Source organism: Vanacampus margaritifer, chromosome 3 (assembly GCF_051991255.1).
Source record: "Vanacampus margaritifer isolate UIUO_Vmar chromosome 3, RoL_Vmar_1.0, whole genome shotgun sequence".
Taxonomy (NCBI): domain Eukaryota; kingdom Metazoa; phylum Chordata; class Actinopteri; order Syngnathiformes; family Syngnathidae; genus Vanacampus; species Vanacampus margaritifer.
In genome coordinates this window covers 8,463,404-8,482,768 of record NC_135434.1, presented here as the reverse complement: position 1 = coordinate 8,482,768, position 19,365 = coordinate 8,463,404, and the positions used below count along the sequence as shown (strand labels likewise).

General features: G+C 38.0%; 1 protein-coding gene across 5 annotated transcripts in view; it reads right to left on the bottom strand.

Annotated features, from left to right (window-relative positions):
* LOC144049184 (netrin receptor UNC5C-like) overlaps positions 1-19,365 on the bottom strand; it is a 197,225-nt gene that overhangs the window by 15,627 nt on the left and 162,233 nt on the right. For 4 of the 5 annotated variants that reach the window (XM_077561882.1, XM_077561885.1, XM_077561886.1 and 1 more), the window contains exons 6-12: positions 17,507-17,674; positions 14,540-14,704; positions 10,716-10,763; positions 5,091-5,282; positions 3,062-3,162; positions 539-674; positions 212-299 (exon numbers count right to left, since the gene is read on the bottom strand). In XM_077561882.1, the coding sequence (XP_077418008.1) occupies positions 212-299; positions 539-674; positions 3,062-3,162; positions 5,091-5,282; positions 10,716-10,763; positions 14,540-14,704; positions 17,507-17,674 (898 nt within the window). The remainder of the gene's footprint in view (positions 1-211; positions 300-538; positions 675-3,061; positions 3,163-5,090; positions 5,283-10,715; positions 10,764-14,539; positions 14,705-17,506; positions 17,675-19,365) is intronic. The other variant, XM_077561883.1, reaches the window with a different exon arrangement.

Sequence of the window (19,365 nt, the reverse complement as noted above, 5' to 3'; positions counted from 1 at the left end):
TTGAATAAATAAAAAAGTGCCTTGGCTTGTCTGCCGTAAAAAGCTGAAGTAGTTGATGGAATGATCAATCGACAGAAGCCATCAATACATGTAAATATTAATAACGTGTAATATGCGTGGAGATGTTAATGTGAGGAGCAAAAAAAACAAAAACACGTTGGGAACGCGCATGAAAGACGTGAGCAAGCGTGAGTGGGCGAGTAGGACTTGCCTGGAGCTGTCCTTCCTGTGCACCGTCACATACATCTCGTAGACGCGGCCCTGGGGGACGGCGCCCGCCGGAACCAGCAGACTCACTCCTGCCACCACAAGCAGCACAAATTACAAGCGGCCCGTTGGCGTCTCACCCGTTTCAGTTCACGGTTGCACAATGAGCAGCGGCGATTCATTCCGTCATATCGGCATCACGTTTACAGAGGCAAACTAGCAACCGCAAAAATGTTTTATCACATAATACTTTTACTCAGGGTAGAAAGATTAAACAAGTTTTTTGGGGGGGGGGGAACATTTAATAACATTTATTCAGAAGGACCTTTACCTGAGTTGGGCACAATGAGGTGTCCTCCCTGATTGTTGAAGGAGCCGTGAGCGGTACACGAGGGGTCTCGAGTTCGGGCCAGGCTCTGGTTACGGAGGTTCATGGTGTCGCTGTTCTCCAGCAGAGACTGCGTCAACTACAAAAGCGACGTTACAGGGGAACACGTGTTTTTCAACTTCAGGATTATTCCAATTTGTCGCAATGATATCTATTTCATAATGCAATCATTGTTTTTATTCATATGTTCATTAATTCATTGTTGTTATTATATCACAGGGTTATATATTATTATATTCATTGTTATTATTATATTATTATTTATTGTATTGGATTTGTATTTGTTGTAATATATGTATGTTTTCTTTATAACTTATGTATTTATTAGATTTTATATTATTTATTTATTTAAATATATTTATCATTAAAATGTTTGATTTTATATTTGTGAAGGCCATTCAGGGACAACATGAAAGTGACAGTGGCTCATGCATTTCTTTTATTGTATTGGCATGTATTTTATTGTTCTATATACAGTACATTCAGCAACAAGATGTCAAGTACAATTAAGCAGCAAGATGAGAGATTAGTAAAACATTGGTCAATTGATTTTATTTAATGGATTTAACTTGTACATTTATTTATGGTTTGAATTATGCATTCATTTGATGTTTTTCTTACATACAATCATGGCAGAAAAACTAACGTATGTATTTTATTTCATTTTATTTTACTGGCTTAAACTCAATTTATTTTATTGAAGTTTATTTATTATCTTAGTTATTAACTTTGTTTTTAACAAAATAATATTTATTGATTTTATTTCATTCAAATGGTTTTGTGATTCTGTAGCGAGATGACATATTTAATTTTATTGTATGTATTTTATTGCTCTATTTTCTTAATTATCTTTTATTTATTGGTAAAGGCATTAATTTTACTACTTTATTGTTTAAATTCATTTAATTTTAAAACAAAAATAAGTTATAATAAATTTGAATTAATTCAAGTTTGTTTTTATTTTTTTCATTCAAATGCTTTTGCGATTCTGTAGCGAGATGACAAATTATTTAATTTTATTGTATGTATTTTATTGCTCTACTTGTTTTAATTATCTTTTATTTATTTATTTATAAAAGCATTTATTTGACCACTTTATTGTTTGAATTTATTAATTTTAAAACAAAAAAATCATAGTAAAATTATTTTTTGTATTATTTATCTTTTATTGTATTAAAATCAAACATATTTTTCCGATGTCTAGATTATTTTGTTCATATTATTTATTTACGATCCTGTATTTATATGATGTTATACTGTTATCCTATAGTGGTTGTAATTAACAAGGTCAAAGTTACAGTAAGTAAAAGTTGGACACTGACAACAAGTGTTCATCCTGAAATATTCCATGCAAAAATATGTTTTTGCACTATTTTCTTTTGCCCTTTTTGTTGGACACGTTTCCTTGAGAACTGCTAGTGGGAAGCTGAACCTCGTGCCTGGGAGCGCCGCCACCAGGCTCAGCTGGAAGACGGAAGATCTCAAATCACCGTAGGGTATCAAGTGATTTAAAAAAAAAAAAAAAAGGAAAAAAAAAGAAGAAGAGCTGCTTTGCTTTTCACGGTCTAAATGTGAGCACTGACTTGTAAAAAAAAAAAAAAAAAAAAAAAAAAGCAATTAGGATTCAGATTCAGTTTACTCCCCTCGTCAAACAAAAAGCTTTGGTGAGATAAGGATGACTTTTCAAGCAAGAAAACATGCTTTTTTTCCATAGCCATTACGTCAGGGCACATTGATAATCTTATCACCGATTTGGAAGGCATGATTCGATGCGTTTGTGTTGCAAGTCAATTTTTCGACATGTCAGTTTTAATAAGGTTGGCGCATGCTGATAATGTTATAAAAAAAAAAAGTTTTTTGGTCACACTGACAAAAAGAATTATGGATCCAGCAGTATAAGACATGACTTGAAATGGTTTGTTGCAATTAGAAATTATTTTTGGGGGAGGATCAATTTGACTATTTTTCCATTTTTAAGCAATAATATGTCTTTTGGTCATTGGCTCATCTGATGAAGGGCTATTGATAAAATATCCACAGATCTTGAAAGCCCTTTTCAAATGCTTTAATATGAGATATGACTCATTGGGGTTTGTGCTGTAATTTTTATTTATTTATTTATCTATCTATTTATTTATTTATTTAAATAAGCAACAGGTAAAGATGCCATTTTCTAGCAACAATGTTTTTGGTCATTGCGTTGTTTTAAAAGTCCCTTTATGGGCTTTAATATGAGGAATGACTCAAAGGGGTTTGGTACAAATGGAATATTTGATATGTAAATTTTAATAAGTGATCAGCAGAAAAAACATTTTCAAGAAAATATGCTACAGGGGTTATTGTGTCAAAATAACTAGTGGTTTGGAAAGCCGTCTTGAAGTGTTTTAATATCAGGTATTATTCAATGATGTTTGTGTCAAATAAAAGTTTTTGGCTTTGGCATGTGGCGTCTATCTAAAGCTTTACCTTGGGAGAGAGCTTGGACGTGAAGTCTCCTCCGAGGTCGTCCTGCGGCGTGACGAGGCTGGAGGAGTTGTACACCTTGATCTTCAGGTTGGGGAGGGGCTCTAAGAGTGGAGAGTTGGTCATTGGGATTTTATCGGACACGTCGCGGAGGGCATACGCGGGACCGCCGTACATGGCGGCCACATTTGTCAAATCGGGAGGGGCTGAAAAAAGATCAGCTAAGGGGGAGGGGAGGTAAGATGGGGAGAGAACGGAAATCAAATTCAATTAACGATTAAAACAAAAATCATAAACATCACAAACATAAGCACAGCTTTCCTGGCCAATTAAAATAACTAATACTGTTAGCATAATAGCATATTTGCCCAAGTCATTATTGAGCATTTGATACATTTCGGCAAAATTCAGTCAAGTTGCCGCAATTCAAAATTTGCAGATTACGATGACGACACATATGCTGTGCTAGTACTAGCGGCACTGCTAGAACAGCTGGATAGCATTTTAACTATGCTTGTTATAGATTTTTTTAATTGTTGTATTTTATAATTACGCACTTTTATTAAATTTTTTAAGACTTGTAATTTGATGATACAACACTATGTATTTGGCACTTTGTATGTTTTTTTTTTTTTAATGTAATTTTAACATGCTCAGTTATTTTATTTTATGGGGACTACAGATGGAAGCTAGCATTGTGCTAAATCTGGTTCAGCCATCTTTTTAATGTTACTGTCCTTTTAATAAACTAAACTCAAGCTCTTCTTCATGTACTTCTTTGACCAGCCAGGATACCGCTCATGCTACATTAGCATTGGTGCTAATGCTAGAGAACAATCAATGTCTGTTAGCATTTAGCACATTAGATGGACCCATTTTGTCACTTAACAACTGCCACTTTACTAATTTCATTGACAAACATCGCAGTGCCTAAAAAAAAAAAAAGCCCAAAAGTAATAATCCATACTTCTGCTTTAAGTATTCCACCTTTAGTGTTCCCTGTGCGCATTTTTACACTACTACTTCCTGAGTCGTCCTGGCTGACGGACGTAAACATGACACTTCCGTGTATCTCCAGCTAACCTCCTGGCCTCCCGCTAGCACTCATAAATAAATCAACATCTGCAATGTAAAACACAGATTCCGCATGAAAAAACACGGACGCATGCAGCAATATACTCATTCTTAATCAGTTCAACATGCGTATGAACATTTTCTGTGCTAGCATTTTACTGGTAATGTTTACAGGCATTACGCTATGTCTTATTTATACTCTGTTCTAGCTTGTCTTCGAGTGTTACCAAGGATGTGTACTAGATTAAAAGTGGTTTACACATGCTTAGCATAAAGCAGCTGAACATTGAATTAGTTACACAGGTTGGGAAGACCTACACACACTTACTGAGACCAGCAAGAGCATGAAATCCGAGAATAGGTGAGTTTGTCAGCAAATAGCTAAATCGGATTTGTGAATAGCCAACCGCAAATAGGCGGAGGCTTTACAGTTACGCGACGGATGCAGACAACGGCACAATCGATCCCAAATTCCCTGACATTTCTGGTAAGCAATTAATGCGTGCAGCGGTGAGCTTCTTAGGGTCCTCTCCATTAGCCGGACGGAAAGAAATGTCAACGCAGGCAGGAAAGGACGAGTGCAATTTAGCCACGAGAAAGACGGATGCGGCTGGTGGGAGTCAACGTGGCGCCACGCCGGAACAAGCGCAGATAAAGTCAGCGGGATGCTGACGTTGAATTTTATATATGTATATATAAAAGAGGACTCACGAAAAAGCCTTAAGGGCCCATGACCAGAATCGCACAGGAAGCCAACCATTTTGGTGTGAGCGAGCGGCCATTTTGGGTCATGAAAGACCTAGATAAAAGGACCCATGGCCAAAACTGAAGAGGAAAATGGGTCTGCAAAAAACAGAGCTTGTGGAATTTGCCCCAATAAGAAGAAGATATCAAATTTTCCTCAGCGACAAACACACAGCAAAACCTTGTTTACACACTCGATGCGTACTGCAAGTACCTGATCTGGCCGTCTTGATGTTGACTGACTGGAACCCTCCGTTGAGTGCCGACGTGTCGATGATATCCGAGTCGAAGTCGCGGTGCGTCTTGCGGTACACGAAGAGCGCCACGATGACAGAGATGACCAGGCACATGATGACGGCGATGACCACGCCCACGTAGAGAGCCACGTCGTCCGTGCTCGGAGCCGCTTGAGGAAACAAAACAATGGAAGTCAATTTTATACAGCACTTTGCAGAGAGGATATGTGTGTGTGTAATACAAAAAAAATACTAAAATAATTTCCACATATAAATTAATTCTAACTCTTAACTCTTTGACTGCCAAAAATGTTAAATAACGTTTAGTAAAACCCTAGGGAGGAGTGCCAAAGACGTTAAAAGACGTTTGTTTCAAAACAGAGGTGAAACTAACCATTTTCTATTGTTGATTACTGAAAAACGGAATAAGGTAGAAACAAACTTTTTTTTCTGATGAAAGATGAGAGTCCAATCTTTCATTTGGTAGTACGTGTGTTTCCATAGTCCAAACACATAATTTTCTGTGGACCTTGAAAGATCAGTCAAAATGCTTAAATCGGCTGGCACCCACGGCATCCCTTTTCTCAAAACGTCTGGCAGTCAAAGAGTTAATTCTTTGCATTTTTATTACATTTAAAACAGACACGTAATTTTTTGGGCAACAGTCCTTCCACTCTAGACTCTCGTGAACAACGACATCACCTCATCCCCCCACCTTTCAGAGTAAAAGGACGACCTGTGAAACTTTTAAACAGGCCTCGGGCATGCGTAATAAGAGCATTAGTCTAGACACCGGTGGTGAGAGACACTTTTCATAAAAGTGTTCCATCTTAATAAGCTTGTTAATTATTTTACAAGGGTCCTTCTTCAATATGACATGAGGCTTTTTAAAGATGCTCATCCATTCATTCATGCGGCCTTCAACACACACACAAAAATAATGTAATTTTAAAATTCTACGCATGTGATAGGAAGTTGGGACGAGAGGAAGCAAATGAGTGAATGTTGACATGGGGAAAAGAGATTCTAAAGAATGCAAACAATTTCCTTGGCTGAATAACATTTAAAAGCAGGGAATCAACTTATAGCAACAAGCAGTCAAATGTAATGCGCTTGTTGTGTGCCTCAAACTCAATTTATTAGCTGCATCTAATTTAATTAAAATTCAATTTAAAAAGAAGCTCAGTTTTCCATTTAGATGACTAATTTACCAACTTATTACAGCACTTGCGTGCAGTGGTTTGCACCTGCACCGCAACAAAAGCTGCTTTTATTTATGTGAAGTCTCCCTACTAAAATTATTTTTTTAAACATTTATTTTTGGTGTTTACAAGTAAAAACGGTTGGATGGACTTTTTTTTTTTTTTTTAATGGTCTCTTTAGATCATTGGTGCCCAAGTCCGGTCCTTGAGAGCCCCTTATACAGCCTGTTTTCCATGTCTCCCTCCTTCAACGCAGCTGAATCTAATGATCAGCTCATCAGCAAGCTTTGCAGAAGCCTGATAACGATCTTGATCATGAATCAGGTGTTCTGGTGGAGAGAAACATGGAAAACAGGCTGGATGGAGGCTCTCGAGGACCGAACTTGGGCACCCCTGTTTTTGATCTTGCATTCCACCCTGTGCACATCTTCACAGAGAAATTCTCAAGAGTGTCCACTTGAGGGCGCTGTGAACCACCTCAAGCGTCTCAGGGGAGGCTGAATGGGGGTAGCGAGTGAGGGCACATGTTTGTTGCTCATAATCAAGTCTGAGAATTCCATGCGCTACGAATGGATACGAAAACGTATTGTATTCACTTGAAAATAAAAAAAAGTCCTGTTTTTCTGACAAATTTTGGGGGGGAGCTTTGTTTTTTTTTTCTGTTTTATTAAAAAAATGTTTGGTATTTTTTTTCTGTTTGAAAAAATATATATTTGCTCTGTTTTTCTGAATATTTTTTTTCAGTTTTTAAAAAAATATTTTTTCCCTGTTTTTTTAAAAATATTTTTTTCCGTTTTTTAAAATAACCCCCCTGTTTTTTCGAAAAAAAAAAAATGTTCAGCCTGTTTTTCTGAATAGCTTTTTGACAGAAAAAAATATTCAGTAAAACAGAAAAAATATTCAGAAAAACAAAAAATAAAAATACTCAAAAAAACAAAGCTCTCCCCAAAAAAAGATTAATTTTTTTTCAAGTGAATGCAATACGCTTTCGTAATTTCCTATATATAAAAAAACAAACAAAAAAACCCCAGCAAATTGTTCATTTTTGTCTTGTTTTTTTTTCCAGGTCCTGATTTTTCCCGATTTTTTTAGTGCCAATTTGGCACACCACCAAGCTGGGCGTTTCCTCACAGCAGAGAGTGTCAGAGAGAATTTAGTGACAGAAAGTCTAAACTTCCACCTGCTCAGAACACGTCTCAGTGTTGGCACAGGGTAAACCACCGGTCTAATGCGATTTTGGTGAATTTGATCAGGGCACAAGCAGTTCATACTGTACTGAGATCTGTGGACATATTTACATTGCCCAAGAATCTGATATATCGATTAATCGATAAATCATCCAGCTCTTTGCTATGGAATACTTAAAAAAAAAAAAGTCAAAATGTGTTAAAAGCGTGTGTGAGGAGCAAAACTACAAACAACTTTTTCTTTATATGCTTTACGATGAATGGGGGCTGACGCTAATCCTCTTAATTTGCAACATTGTGATAGTAATCATGATGCATCTATTTGATGAATCTATCTTTATCTGATTCACCTTCCGTTTTAAGGTCTACAACACCAGAAAGTTTATTCATTGTTTATTTAATGCTCTTTTACAGCTTGACAGCCTGGCATAATAGGCTCGCTCCTGACAACCAGACACAGGAGAGGGGAAAAAGCAACTGGACGTGGGTGAACACTTTCGACCCGCTTGGATGAATAATGGGTTCGGACGTGTGTGCGCGCGTGTGCGCATGTGATGAGAAGGCAGCATGACAGAATGAATGGGCTGTGATAGAATGAGGAAGTGAAGGAAGGTAACACAAGCTACACATCTCATGTACTGAGGTGTATAATGGCCATTGCCGAATAGTAACTAAATTGTACAATCATGAGTAAAAAGTTACATTCATCGGCAATTCATGTTGTAAGAAAAAGTAATGTTTTGAGAATATCATGACAATAAAGTTGGACAGTAGAGTGAGAGAATGGCGTAATATTCAAGGAAAAAAGTTATGTTGTTATAAGAAAAAAGTCACACAACAATGCCAGAAAAAACATCTTAAAATTGAGCAAAAGTAAGTTGTAATCTTGCGTGAAATGTTACAAATATAAAGTCGTAATATTATGAGGAAAATAGTCATTTATTGAGACGATTCAAACAACAACATCTGACAATAGCATGAGGGAAAAGTAGTAATATTATAGGGGGAAAAAAGTCATACAGGCAAAAAAGTCAAAGTTTGGATTAGCATTCGTTGAGTCTTATTCCCCTTTTGTCTTTTTACTGTTTCCACATTCATCTTTGTATTTATGATCCAGAACTTCAAAGTCATCGCAGTGAATCGGAACTGACCCACATTTAAAATTCAAAGCTCAACAAATGAAGTTGTCTTCACCCCCGTGGACACACAAGCATCAGATTTTAACCACCAGTGTGTGTGTGTGTGTGTGTGTGTGTTTGTCACACAATAAAATGTGGAAAAGCCGGTCCCACATTTCTACATCAGAGTGGACGCACTATAAAAGGAGCCAATGAAACACCTGAAGCGAGAGTCGGATTCGTACATCTTTGATGCGCTGCTCAGTCTAATCTGACAGCGCTCGATGCGAGGGGGTGGATGTTTTACTCTCAAATGCCAGGTCGCGCATACACACATACACACGCATTCACACACACTCGCGCGCACACACACACACAAGGTAGGTCAGTGTTGGGTAGGTATTTTTTGTGTGAAATTTTGTGTTATCGTCATAGGGAAGGGTGGGTGGTAGGTTGTCTAAGTACGTAGTTAGGTAGATACAATATGTAATTAGCTTGGTAGAGAAAAATGCAGATAATTAGCTAGGTGACTAGGTAGGTAGGTAAATACCTGTAGCTAAACTCAATTATGGGTCAAAAATGGACCGATCCTCTACTTGGGTAAATTTGACCCAACTTTGAGTCAAGAAATGGGTCTTTTAGTGTAAAACAACTCCTAAATATGAGTCAGATCCTTTACGTGGGTGGGAAAAATTGGTCTAATCGACTCATGAAGTGGATCGGTCCATTTTTGATCCATAATTGGGTTACTTTTGATCCAAATGTTTTTAGAGTGTAGCTAGGTAGATAATCTAAAAACAGTTAGGTCGAAAATAACCCAATTTGCATCCAAAAGGGATCGATCCACCACATTGCGTCAATTTTCAATTTGACCCAATTTTCTTTGTGCAAAAGACCCCCCCCCCAAAAAAAAAACAAAAAAAACAACAACAACACACACCTCATTTTGTAAGAAAAAGAAAAAGACCAAAAAAAGGGGTAATTTTGTACTAAACAACCCAGAAAATTGGGTTAAATTGACCCAAGTAGTAGGTCGGTCCCTTTTAATCAAACATTGGGTTATTTTTTTACTCAAGCGTTTCTAGAGGGTAGGTAAAATCAGTTGGGTGAAAAACAACACAATTGGGTCATAAAGGGACCGATCCACTGCTTGGGTCAACCAACCTGCAACTTAGGTCAATTTGACCCAACTTTCTGGGTTGTTTAATAATTCAATTCAAATAATTTTTCATTTTACACAACCCCACAAAAAAAAAAGAGTGTCGTTTTGTACAAAACAACCCAAAAAGTTGGGTCAAATTGACCTAAGTTGCAGGTTGTTCCTTTTATGACCAAAATTGGGTTATTTTTGACCCAACTGTTTTTAGAGGGTAGGTAACAAATTAGGTATGTACGGTACACTCTAAAAACAGTTGGGTCAAAAATAACCCAAATTGGGTCGGGACTGATTTACTACTTGGGTCAATTTGATCCTACTTGTTTAAGATAAAACAACCCAAAATTTGCATCATACAAGGTTCAAATCAAGTTGGGCCAAATTGATCCAAGTAGTGGATTGGTCCTTTAATTAATTTATTTTTTTTAAACCTCATATCTAGGTAGGTAGGACGTGGAAGCTGGCAACACTGAATAGCCGCTCGTTTCGTCACAATAAACAAGCTCCGCCCCTTGCTTGGTAACAAAAAACATGCAGGCAGAACTGTCCCCCAAAACTGAGCAATTTCATATACAAAATGGTTGTACAGTAAAGTGTGGTGTAATTCTTCTTTTTTTGATAAATATGACTATTATGACACTGAGGAACTAAAATGTGAAAGTGTATACCATGTTTCCTTTCCATCTTTGAACAATTTATTTACCTAGTAAAAAAAACGTTCTTGTTCAAATTGATGCGCCTTTGATTCACATTCCCATCACGCTTACAACGGTGAAAAATAATTGATGTGCCTTTGATGCCAGCACGAGAGCCCAGTTGACTTCCTTACAGCAAACAAATACTTGGATCTCGGGATAAGAAAAGAGCACAAATAGACATGGACACAAGCACACACACAAAGAAAGCAAGAAAAAGGCAAGAAATGAAGGATAAAACTTACATGTGAATCCCACATCACTCTTTTCTTTGGACGTCTCAAACAATGAACCTTGGGGACAAGGAAAAGGAAGGGATGAAGGATGGATGGATGGATGAACTAAACGACAACAAAAAGGCAGTCAAATGGGACAAAAACACAAAACACGGACTCAACCCTATCAGCGTTGTTGATCTTCGACGGCATTTAACAACAAACGTGCGACTCTTTCTGCTCACCGTTTCTTCTTAATCGTTGGCGCATCTGCCAAATGCCAAACAGATTAGCGGTTGAGATGACGCTAAAAAGCTAACGCGACGTGACCGCAACATGCTGCATGCCCGATTAGGGTAGAAAAAAAACATTTGATTAAGTGGGGACGCCAAATGAGAGTAGTTTTTTTTTTTAATTAGACAAAGCTATGTCCTGACTAAATTAAGCTCCTCTTCTTAGTTCAACATAGGTTCTCAGCACCAAGATACCACCAGATAGTGACAAACTGCTTTTTTTTTTTTTGCTAACGAGATACAGCTTTTGTTTGTGTTTTACCTGCTGTCTTGTGTGATGCAAACGCAAACACAATATAAAATGTTACAAGGCAGCTCTTCCATCTCCGGAGATTACTGTGACTCTAAAAGTTGACATCATAATTTATTTGCTGGAGACGTATTCCGTGCTGTAACACACACACACACGCTCACACATATTTTATGTTTTCCTGTTAGCGCTACAGGAAGTAGTTGAAACGTAAGCGCAGTGTGTCGAGTCGTTATAGAGACAGAAAGTCAATCAGGTGTAATGAGCCTGAATGTATCAGCCTGCAAGTTTCATCCTCGAAAAGCTCACTTTAGTACAACATGAAAGCGACAATATGGAATAATTGCCTCTGGAATGCAGTATCGTCAAAATCATCTTGATGTTTTTTAATGAGCCACATTGGAGCTCCCTTGTTACCATGGTGACCCCTGATGGACGAGCTGTTTATTTTATCCAAAGAGGAAAAGAGGAGGCATCAGTGTGAGGTGTTGTGTTTATTTTTTCAAGCGGAGAATGAAAATTTGAGGATTAATTTGAGGTGCAGCGTTTACTTAATCAAGTGGAGGTTGGCACATGCCATTTAATTGGGGCGTGGTGTTTATTCAAGTAAGGCCACTGTTAGAGAAAATACAATACAACCCAGTAGGGCTCTGGAGGTCTGCAGAATTGGGTCATTTAGTTGAGCCCAGGTTTTGAAGTAAACATGGTGAAGCGGCATTTAGCTGTTACGCTGCACACAAATGGTTCCCAACAGAAGTTAATTCAGCTCCAAGTATAAATGCTTATAAAAACTATGCTTTACCCCATACCTCTGATTAAGGTCTTTAACAATCTTAAAACATATATATTTAACATTTAATTGTGCGAGTACTTTAAGTAATGTGGAATCAGATGATTATTTTCCCCGGAAGGCGTGAATTTTTAAAGTAAGTTGAAATTTGAGTGGTGTCAATCGGAAGTAATATGTGGGACTTTTTGCACATCAAAATTAAAAATATATTGGAGAAAAAAGTTGATATTAAAAATAAAAAAAAATTAAAAAAGTGAGAATAAAATGCTACCATAAGTATAATAATAAAGATTAGAAAAAATATGAACATAAAACATTTATTTTTTTATTTTTTTATTTTTTTTTAAGCAGGGGAAAAGAGAGGCATCTAATTGAGGTACTGCAATTTATTTAATGGACTGATGTTTTAAGTATACATTGGAATTCTATACAATAACTTTTAATGGATATCAAATAAGTGTTCTGTATACTTTTTACATTGTGTCATGTTCTTATGTATTTCTATACATAGCATGACACAAAGCCATTGTGGAGCTTTAAGCTGCTGACAACTTATTGCTATTTTTCAGTCCTTAAGGGTTGGACTGCACTATACAGTATGTGTACACACGGATACAGTGCATCCGTGACTTTTACTTTTAGTTGTTTTCCAAAGATGCTGACGTGACTTGGAAAAATGTGGAAAAATACTGATTATGACAAGCCGGCGGCTGATCATTCCTCGCTAATGAAGGGTTGTTGTCGCTCAGCACACCGAGAACCTGTGGCATCGTTACGCACACAAACATGCGAGAATGCGTTCTAAAAATACGTTGCGCTATTTTTTTTTCTCTTCTGCTCTCGTCAAATGTCTGCCAATTACTGTCTTGGCGCAATGAGTAAGCAAGGTACTCCTCCTCATGCTGCAAGTCAACAAATATAATTGCCTGCACCTTGGCGAACCACTGCTATATTCGCTTCAGCCTTTCAAGCTTTTTAGAAACTTAACACAAAAACATGGTGGGAATGAGCCAAACGGTAGTTCAATTGGCGGCTTGGTGCACTTTATTATTGTTATTTGTGTGACGCGACGTCCTCGCAAGAAAGGAGGCTTTGACTTGACCGAGCGAGCCGAGGCGACCGGTGGGTGACGTTCAGAAAGTAAATGCGGATGAATCGACACCGTGAAAGCAGGAAGCCTCATGAGAGGAAGAGACACACATGGCAGGCGGAGGGAAGAGATGATAGCGACGCCTGAGGGACGAGAGGAGGAGGAAGAAGAAAAAATAAAGCAACGCTGCCTAAATGCTGCTTGCTTTATGCTGTACGGCAACATAAACACAAGCTTTCATACAAAAACAGGATCAATTTAGGAGGGGGTGATACAAAAACATCGCTATTTTGTAAGAAAAATGTAGTAGGAAATGTTACCGAAAAGATAAAGCAGTTAGTAGGAAGTCACGATAGCAAGACAGTTGTATTGTAGGACAGGTAAATGATGCAAATATTTAAATGCAAATACATTTAGTAACCCACGATCCTCGGGAGGATTAGCGGTTCAAATGATGGATGAGTGGATGAATTTAGTAAGAATTTTGACAAAATCAGAAGAATTTAGTAACGTATGACACAATTTTTTTTTTAGTAGGGAATGATTTAAAAACAGGGGAATTAAGAAAGGAATGATGCAAAATCATAAACTGTACGTTTAGTTGAAAATTATGCTTTTTTTTTAAATTGTAATACAATGTATATAATCGTTATATTGTTGTTCTTATTATTATTTAAAAAAAAAAAAAAACGAGACACATATGGCTGTGATTTACACTAACCCAGGCTAATCTTGGCTCCTTCCCCGACATTAAAAGTCTCCCAGTCAAGATGTCACTTCAACATACTTCCTTGGCACCAATTTTGTTATTAGCCAGGACTTTAGCACCATCTTGTGGTATCTTAGGTAGTGCTTGTAAACTTGATGTGAACACATTGGATTACAGTACAAAATAACTAAATGCAAATATAATATTGCAGAAAATGATGTAAATATTTTACAATTTAAGAGGCGGGGCCTGCGGCTTGACGATGCAGTGTTTGTTTTGTTTAAGCGTTGGGGCTTGTGGTCCTGCATGAGTGTGCTGACGGTTTTACTGTTCTCCCAGCATTCAATAAACGTCTACAAAGAGCATCTGCAACTGTGGCTCTCATTGGGTTTCATTGTACTTGGATCATCTTGCATTGGAAAAGGGTGTAAATGTGATTTAAAAAAAAAAAACATTTTGGAGGGCAATTTGTCACAGTGGCACAGTGCAATAGTGAAATTTGCCTGCTGGCCGAGTGAAGATGCAAGATAACATAACATGATTGCTAATACATCATGTATAAAGATTCTGTTACTTGTGCAAAAATAATTCATTTAAGATTTTTCAACATAGACGCCAATTCCTCCACACACCTGCAGCTGTAAAATGGACCAGTGTAAGGCATTTCTCCAAATCATCATCATGTTGCATGTTTATGAGCGGGTGGCAAAAGATCAACTCACTTTGCATACAAAGTCCGTCGGTGCAGTTCTGAGAGTGAAGCACCAGACCCTCGCAGTCCTTCCCGCCATTTTTGGGTGCCGGGTTGTTGCACTCGCGCCTCCTCCACTGGGTGCACTCCGTCCCGCAGGCTGACCACTTACTCCATTCGGTCCAATCGCCGTCCACTAGAGGAAGCGAAAAGGAAATGAAATCATGAGCACTCAGTCAAAGAAATTTACAAAAACCTGAAGAATATAGTTGGAACTGATGCAAAGACAACAAAACCTACACACAAAAAAGCCCAATTAAACAATAAAATTGAAAAGGAAAGGATCCAAAAATGTAAAAATACAAAAAATGTAAATAAAAAATAAGATATGAGTAAGAAAGTTTGCAGAAACACAGAACTTCAGTATGGAATGATAAAACAAAATAATTTAGTTGCAGATGGTACAAGCACACAATAATTTAGAAGGGAACGGTAAAAAAAAAAAAAAAAAAAAAAAGCACACAAATACAGTAATCGTAAAAGGCAATGAGTCATGGCACTAAAAGCCAAAACAAAACAAAACAAAAAAAAACGGAGTAATTGCTGCCCTACACAAAAGATTTATTATTGCTTATAGATGCCACAAGATGGCGCTAAAGCATAACATTTGTTTTGGAAATAGAAATCACACTAAAACAAGAATTTTGTAGAATTTCTTTTTAAAAACATCTGAATTTAGTCTAAAAATAAGGATTTTGCAGGAACAAGTACAAAAACCATAAGAATTTGGTGAGAAATTATGCAAAAACAAGATTTTATTTGAAAGTGATTTAAAAAAAAAAAATGGTGCCATAAAAAAAATTAAAGAGCTTAGTCAAAATTGTACTAACAATAATATTGTCCCAAAAATTACAAAAACATGAGCCTTTTTTTCTGCGATTGGTTGGCAACCAGTGCAGGGGGTACCCCAATTACTGCCCGAAGCCAGCTGGGATAGGCTCCAGCACCCCCCGGGACCCTTGTGAGGACAATGTAAAAATTATTCAACAACTGTAAATTTCAATCTGAGTTTTTTTGTAGCTTGCGATTGGTTGGTGGGCTAGGCTCCATTCCAATCAAAATCCATACAAACAGTAAAATGATACCCACTTAGTAATGTGTAATAGTTTGTGCACAACAATCCACCAATTTGGTACGCACATGGCAACACTGACTTTTGACCTCATTTAATGGTATATAACATCTCCGTAACATGCTTTAGATAAATTGTGGATGTCAAAGTGCACAATCATGTGCCTGAATAACAAGACAAACAAGCAAGATTGCTCAAACGGGTAAGAAAATATTTATTGGAAGAAAGTGTATAACAGATATGTTTGAATATTCAGATAAAGCCGTAACGCTGTAAAATAATAGAAACATGTGGTATACAATGGAACATCCCACTTTGGAACCTCAACAGCAGCACTCAGGTTTACTGGTAGAGATACAATGTAATTATTACCTAAAAGCAAGAGGAAGAGGCGCATGGTGTTCCCACGTAGCAGAACAAATACATCTGTGCTCCTAAGTTTAAATACCCCTAAGCGATGTAAACCTAGGAGCACATCTGTATATGCCTGTGAGCATACGCCCTTTTGCATATGTTGCTTCACCTTGTCTTAAAATAGCAATTACTATAACATCTACAGTATGCTAGTTTAGCATTAAGCTAGCAGACTTTTGTGTTTTGTTTTGTTTTTTTGACAAAATTATATATGGTTGGGTTGAACATTTTGTGTTTAAATATAGCCTACTGTATGTCTTAGTCTCATTCGTTTTATCTGTCAATTTTACAGTAAACTCCAGCTGGAAGTGCCAAATAAACAGTTTAAGTCATAAAATCAGCCAGCTTTGACTCTTATTTGGAAAACTGTGTGAGCGAGAGAACAAAAGAACACTTACTAAGGAATACTTATAAAAAGTGTGTTTAAATACGTTTGACGCATGTGGGAGGGGTAAAACTATGTTGCGGTTTTTCACCTATTTGCTGACTTCCATTTGGATGTTGTGTGACGCAAAGAAACAGTGAGTGTTATGTTAGCCGCTAGCACTAGCAACAAGCTTCAGCCAGCGATGACTTGCTGCTGTAATTTACATCCTAAATGACAGATGTTGTGAAAAAATTGACTGCTAAAGTTATATGAGTATTTTTTGTGCTTTTTAACACTCTTTTTGACTTTGGAGGGTTCCACTGTTTACAGAACATGCACAATACATCAGCAGCGAGCTTAAAATGCCTGAAGATGGCGGTCAGGGGCAGTCAGTCCCTTGGAGCATTCCTGGACTTTTCCAATGTCCTCTGCAACTTCCCTGTCCGGCTCCGACATATCGGCAGTCTCCTCTAAAAGACAAAAGTCACACTTACCTCAGTTCGGGTTTGTCTATCCTCAAACACGATAAATATAAACTTAATGCAATGGCGCTATATGGCTAGCATGTCTTGGAATTACGCAAACCGCAACAAATCTTACATACCATAAAACTGGTCCATCAGTAATCGCAGTGTTTGAATCCCAGGCCTTCAAGTTCTTCTTGTACGTCTCTGCTTTGCTGCAGAGAAGTGCATAAATATCTCTCGCGAGCGACTGCTGCAAATCTGCCTGCTTATGGAAAAAGTCGTTGTGGACTATTGATCATGTACAACACATGCCTGCAGGGGTGCTCAGGGATTTTCGATTTCTCGGTTTACGACGTATTTTGTTTTGAGGTAAGATTTAAAAGTGTATAATTTCTCGATGTTTTGAGCCCTCATGTGATTTTATTTATGAATTTTTTGCTTTGTGTTCCAAGCAATGGTTGAGTTTCACATGTGTTGCTGCTTGTTTGAAAAAAATTGAGCAATTAAGATACCGTAATGAACTGTATTGTGTTATATTGCAATTCTATGACATCACTGCCACCTGCCCATGACGTTTGGAAGTTATAGCCCAAAAATGACAAAGTAGTTCACACTCACCAGTACACAAGGAGGTGCAAGGCAGTTTCTGGATGGCCTGTCCGTCACAAGGCAGTCCTCCGTTTAAAGGGGCGGGGTTAGTACAGCTGCGAGTTCGTTTCTGGAAGCCTCGCCCACAACGGCTGTTGCACACCGACCACTCCGTCCACGTCGACCAGCCACCGTTCACTGCGAAGTAAAATAGATCCGTGATTGGATGGACATATTTTTACGCCATAATTGTAACAAAAATGAGCTTCTCTGGTCAAGATGGTGCATGAAATGCTGCTTGCTGTTAAATGTGCTTTAATACCTTACCAAAATGTCTCTTTTCGAGGCAGTGCATGATATGTGGCCTGCTGCAATGCCTCATTGAAAATGATGGCAGTCAAAAGTTAAAGCTTTTATATGGGACATATATAAGGCTTGAATTCTCAAAGGAATAGATAAGATGTGGTGGATGGCTTTATATTGTATCACATTGAATGGATGGTTGTAAGAGAAAAAATATGCATCATATGCTGTAGAGTAGTAGGAAGCTGCCCTGACTGACTTTTTACGTCATATCACATGATTGAAATGTGGATAGTTGTATTTTAAGGTGTATTCCTTTAGTCAAGAAAGTGCATGATATGCTGCTTGCTTGACTCAATGGAGGAGTAGATTAAATCTGCTGTGCCTTTACGTCACACTGTTGTATTCGGATGGTAAGCTTCATCAGTGAAGAGAGTGCTTTATATGCTGTATCACTAAGATTCTCTTTGATGCGATTGTGTTGCTTTTTGTTGATTTGCAGTTGGCATCCCCAAAAATACTATTTTTTGCAATTTCTATGCAACAGCATATCATGTACTGCCAGAGTAAATTAGACTAGTAACTGTTTAGTTACACAAATGGAGTTCAGATGATGTGTCGCCGCAGGGGTGCCAAATCCAGGTCCAGAAAGTAAAAATACTGCCACAGTTTGGCTTTAGCCTCAGGTGCTAGCTCCCTAGCTAACTAGCTCCTATGGTGCTCATTTACCTGCTAGCGAGCGAGCTAGCCAGTTAGCTAGCAACCATGGTGCTCGTTTACCTGTTAGGGAGCTAGCTAGCTAGCTAGCACTAGGGGCTAAAGCCAAACTGTGGCAGGGTTTTTACTTTCTGGACCTAGAATTCCCTCCTCTGAGTGTCGGTCATTGTTTGAAGCGGGTCTTTCCTTTCAGGTAAAAACAAAACTAGGTCAATTCGAGCTTCTTCACTGAGCTTCCTCCCCGCCATCCTATTATTTATCCCCCTCGTGATCCACCACATCCCTCCACTATCCTTGCAACTTTTTCACCTTGTCAACAGCGTCAGCTGGGCCCTCGGGGGGGAGCCGGGGAGATTGAACCGCAGATTGAACAATCTATTTCTGTAAGGATACATCAGTGTCAAACCACTCCATCTCGGGCTGTCTGTCTGTTGCAGCGCACGCTAACACACACATGCAGTTATTTGTGATTGAAGCACTCAGTGGATAGACGCAACGGTGGTTACACTGGAGGGAAACATTGGAGCGTGGTTTTCTTTTTGTTTGCGTCACAAGCGCATTGTTTCCTCTCTAACACTAGCCGGAAACTGGGACAAAGGCTCAACTAGTGACTCAGAAAATTATTTTTTATATTGTTATTATTATTATTAATTGGTTTGTTGTCATTGTTAGTCGCAGCTGCACCATTTAAAAAGCTCACAGGTGATTGGTGGGTCTTAATTGAAGTCAAGTTAAGGCATGTGATTCCCAACCACTGCGCCTAGATCATGTCCGCTGTGTTGTGGAAAATTATCCAATTTTACAAAATTAGAGCAAATAGTGTAACTGTTCATATATGTATGCCAGAAATGAATCATGATAGGCAGAAC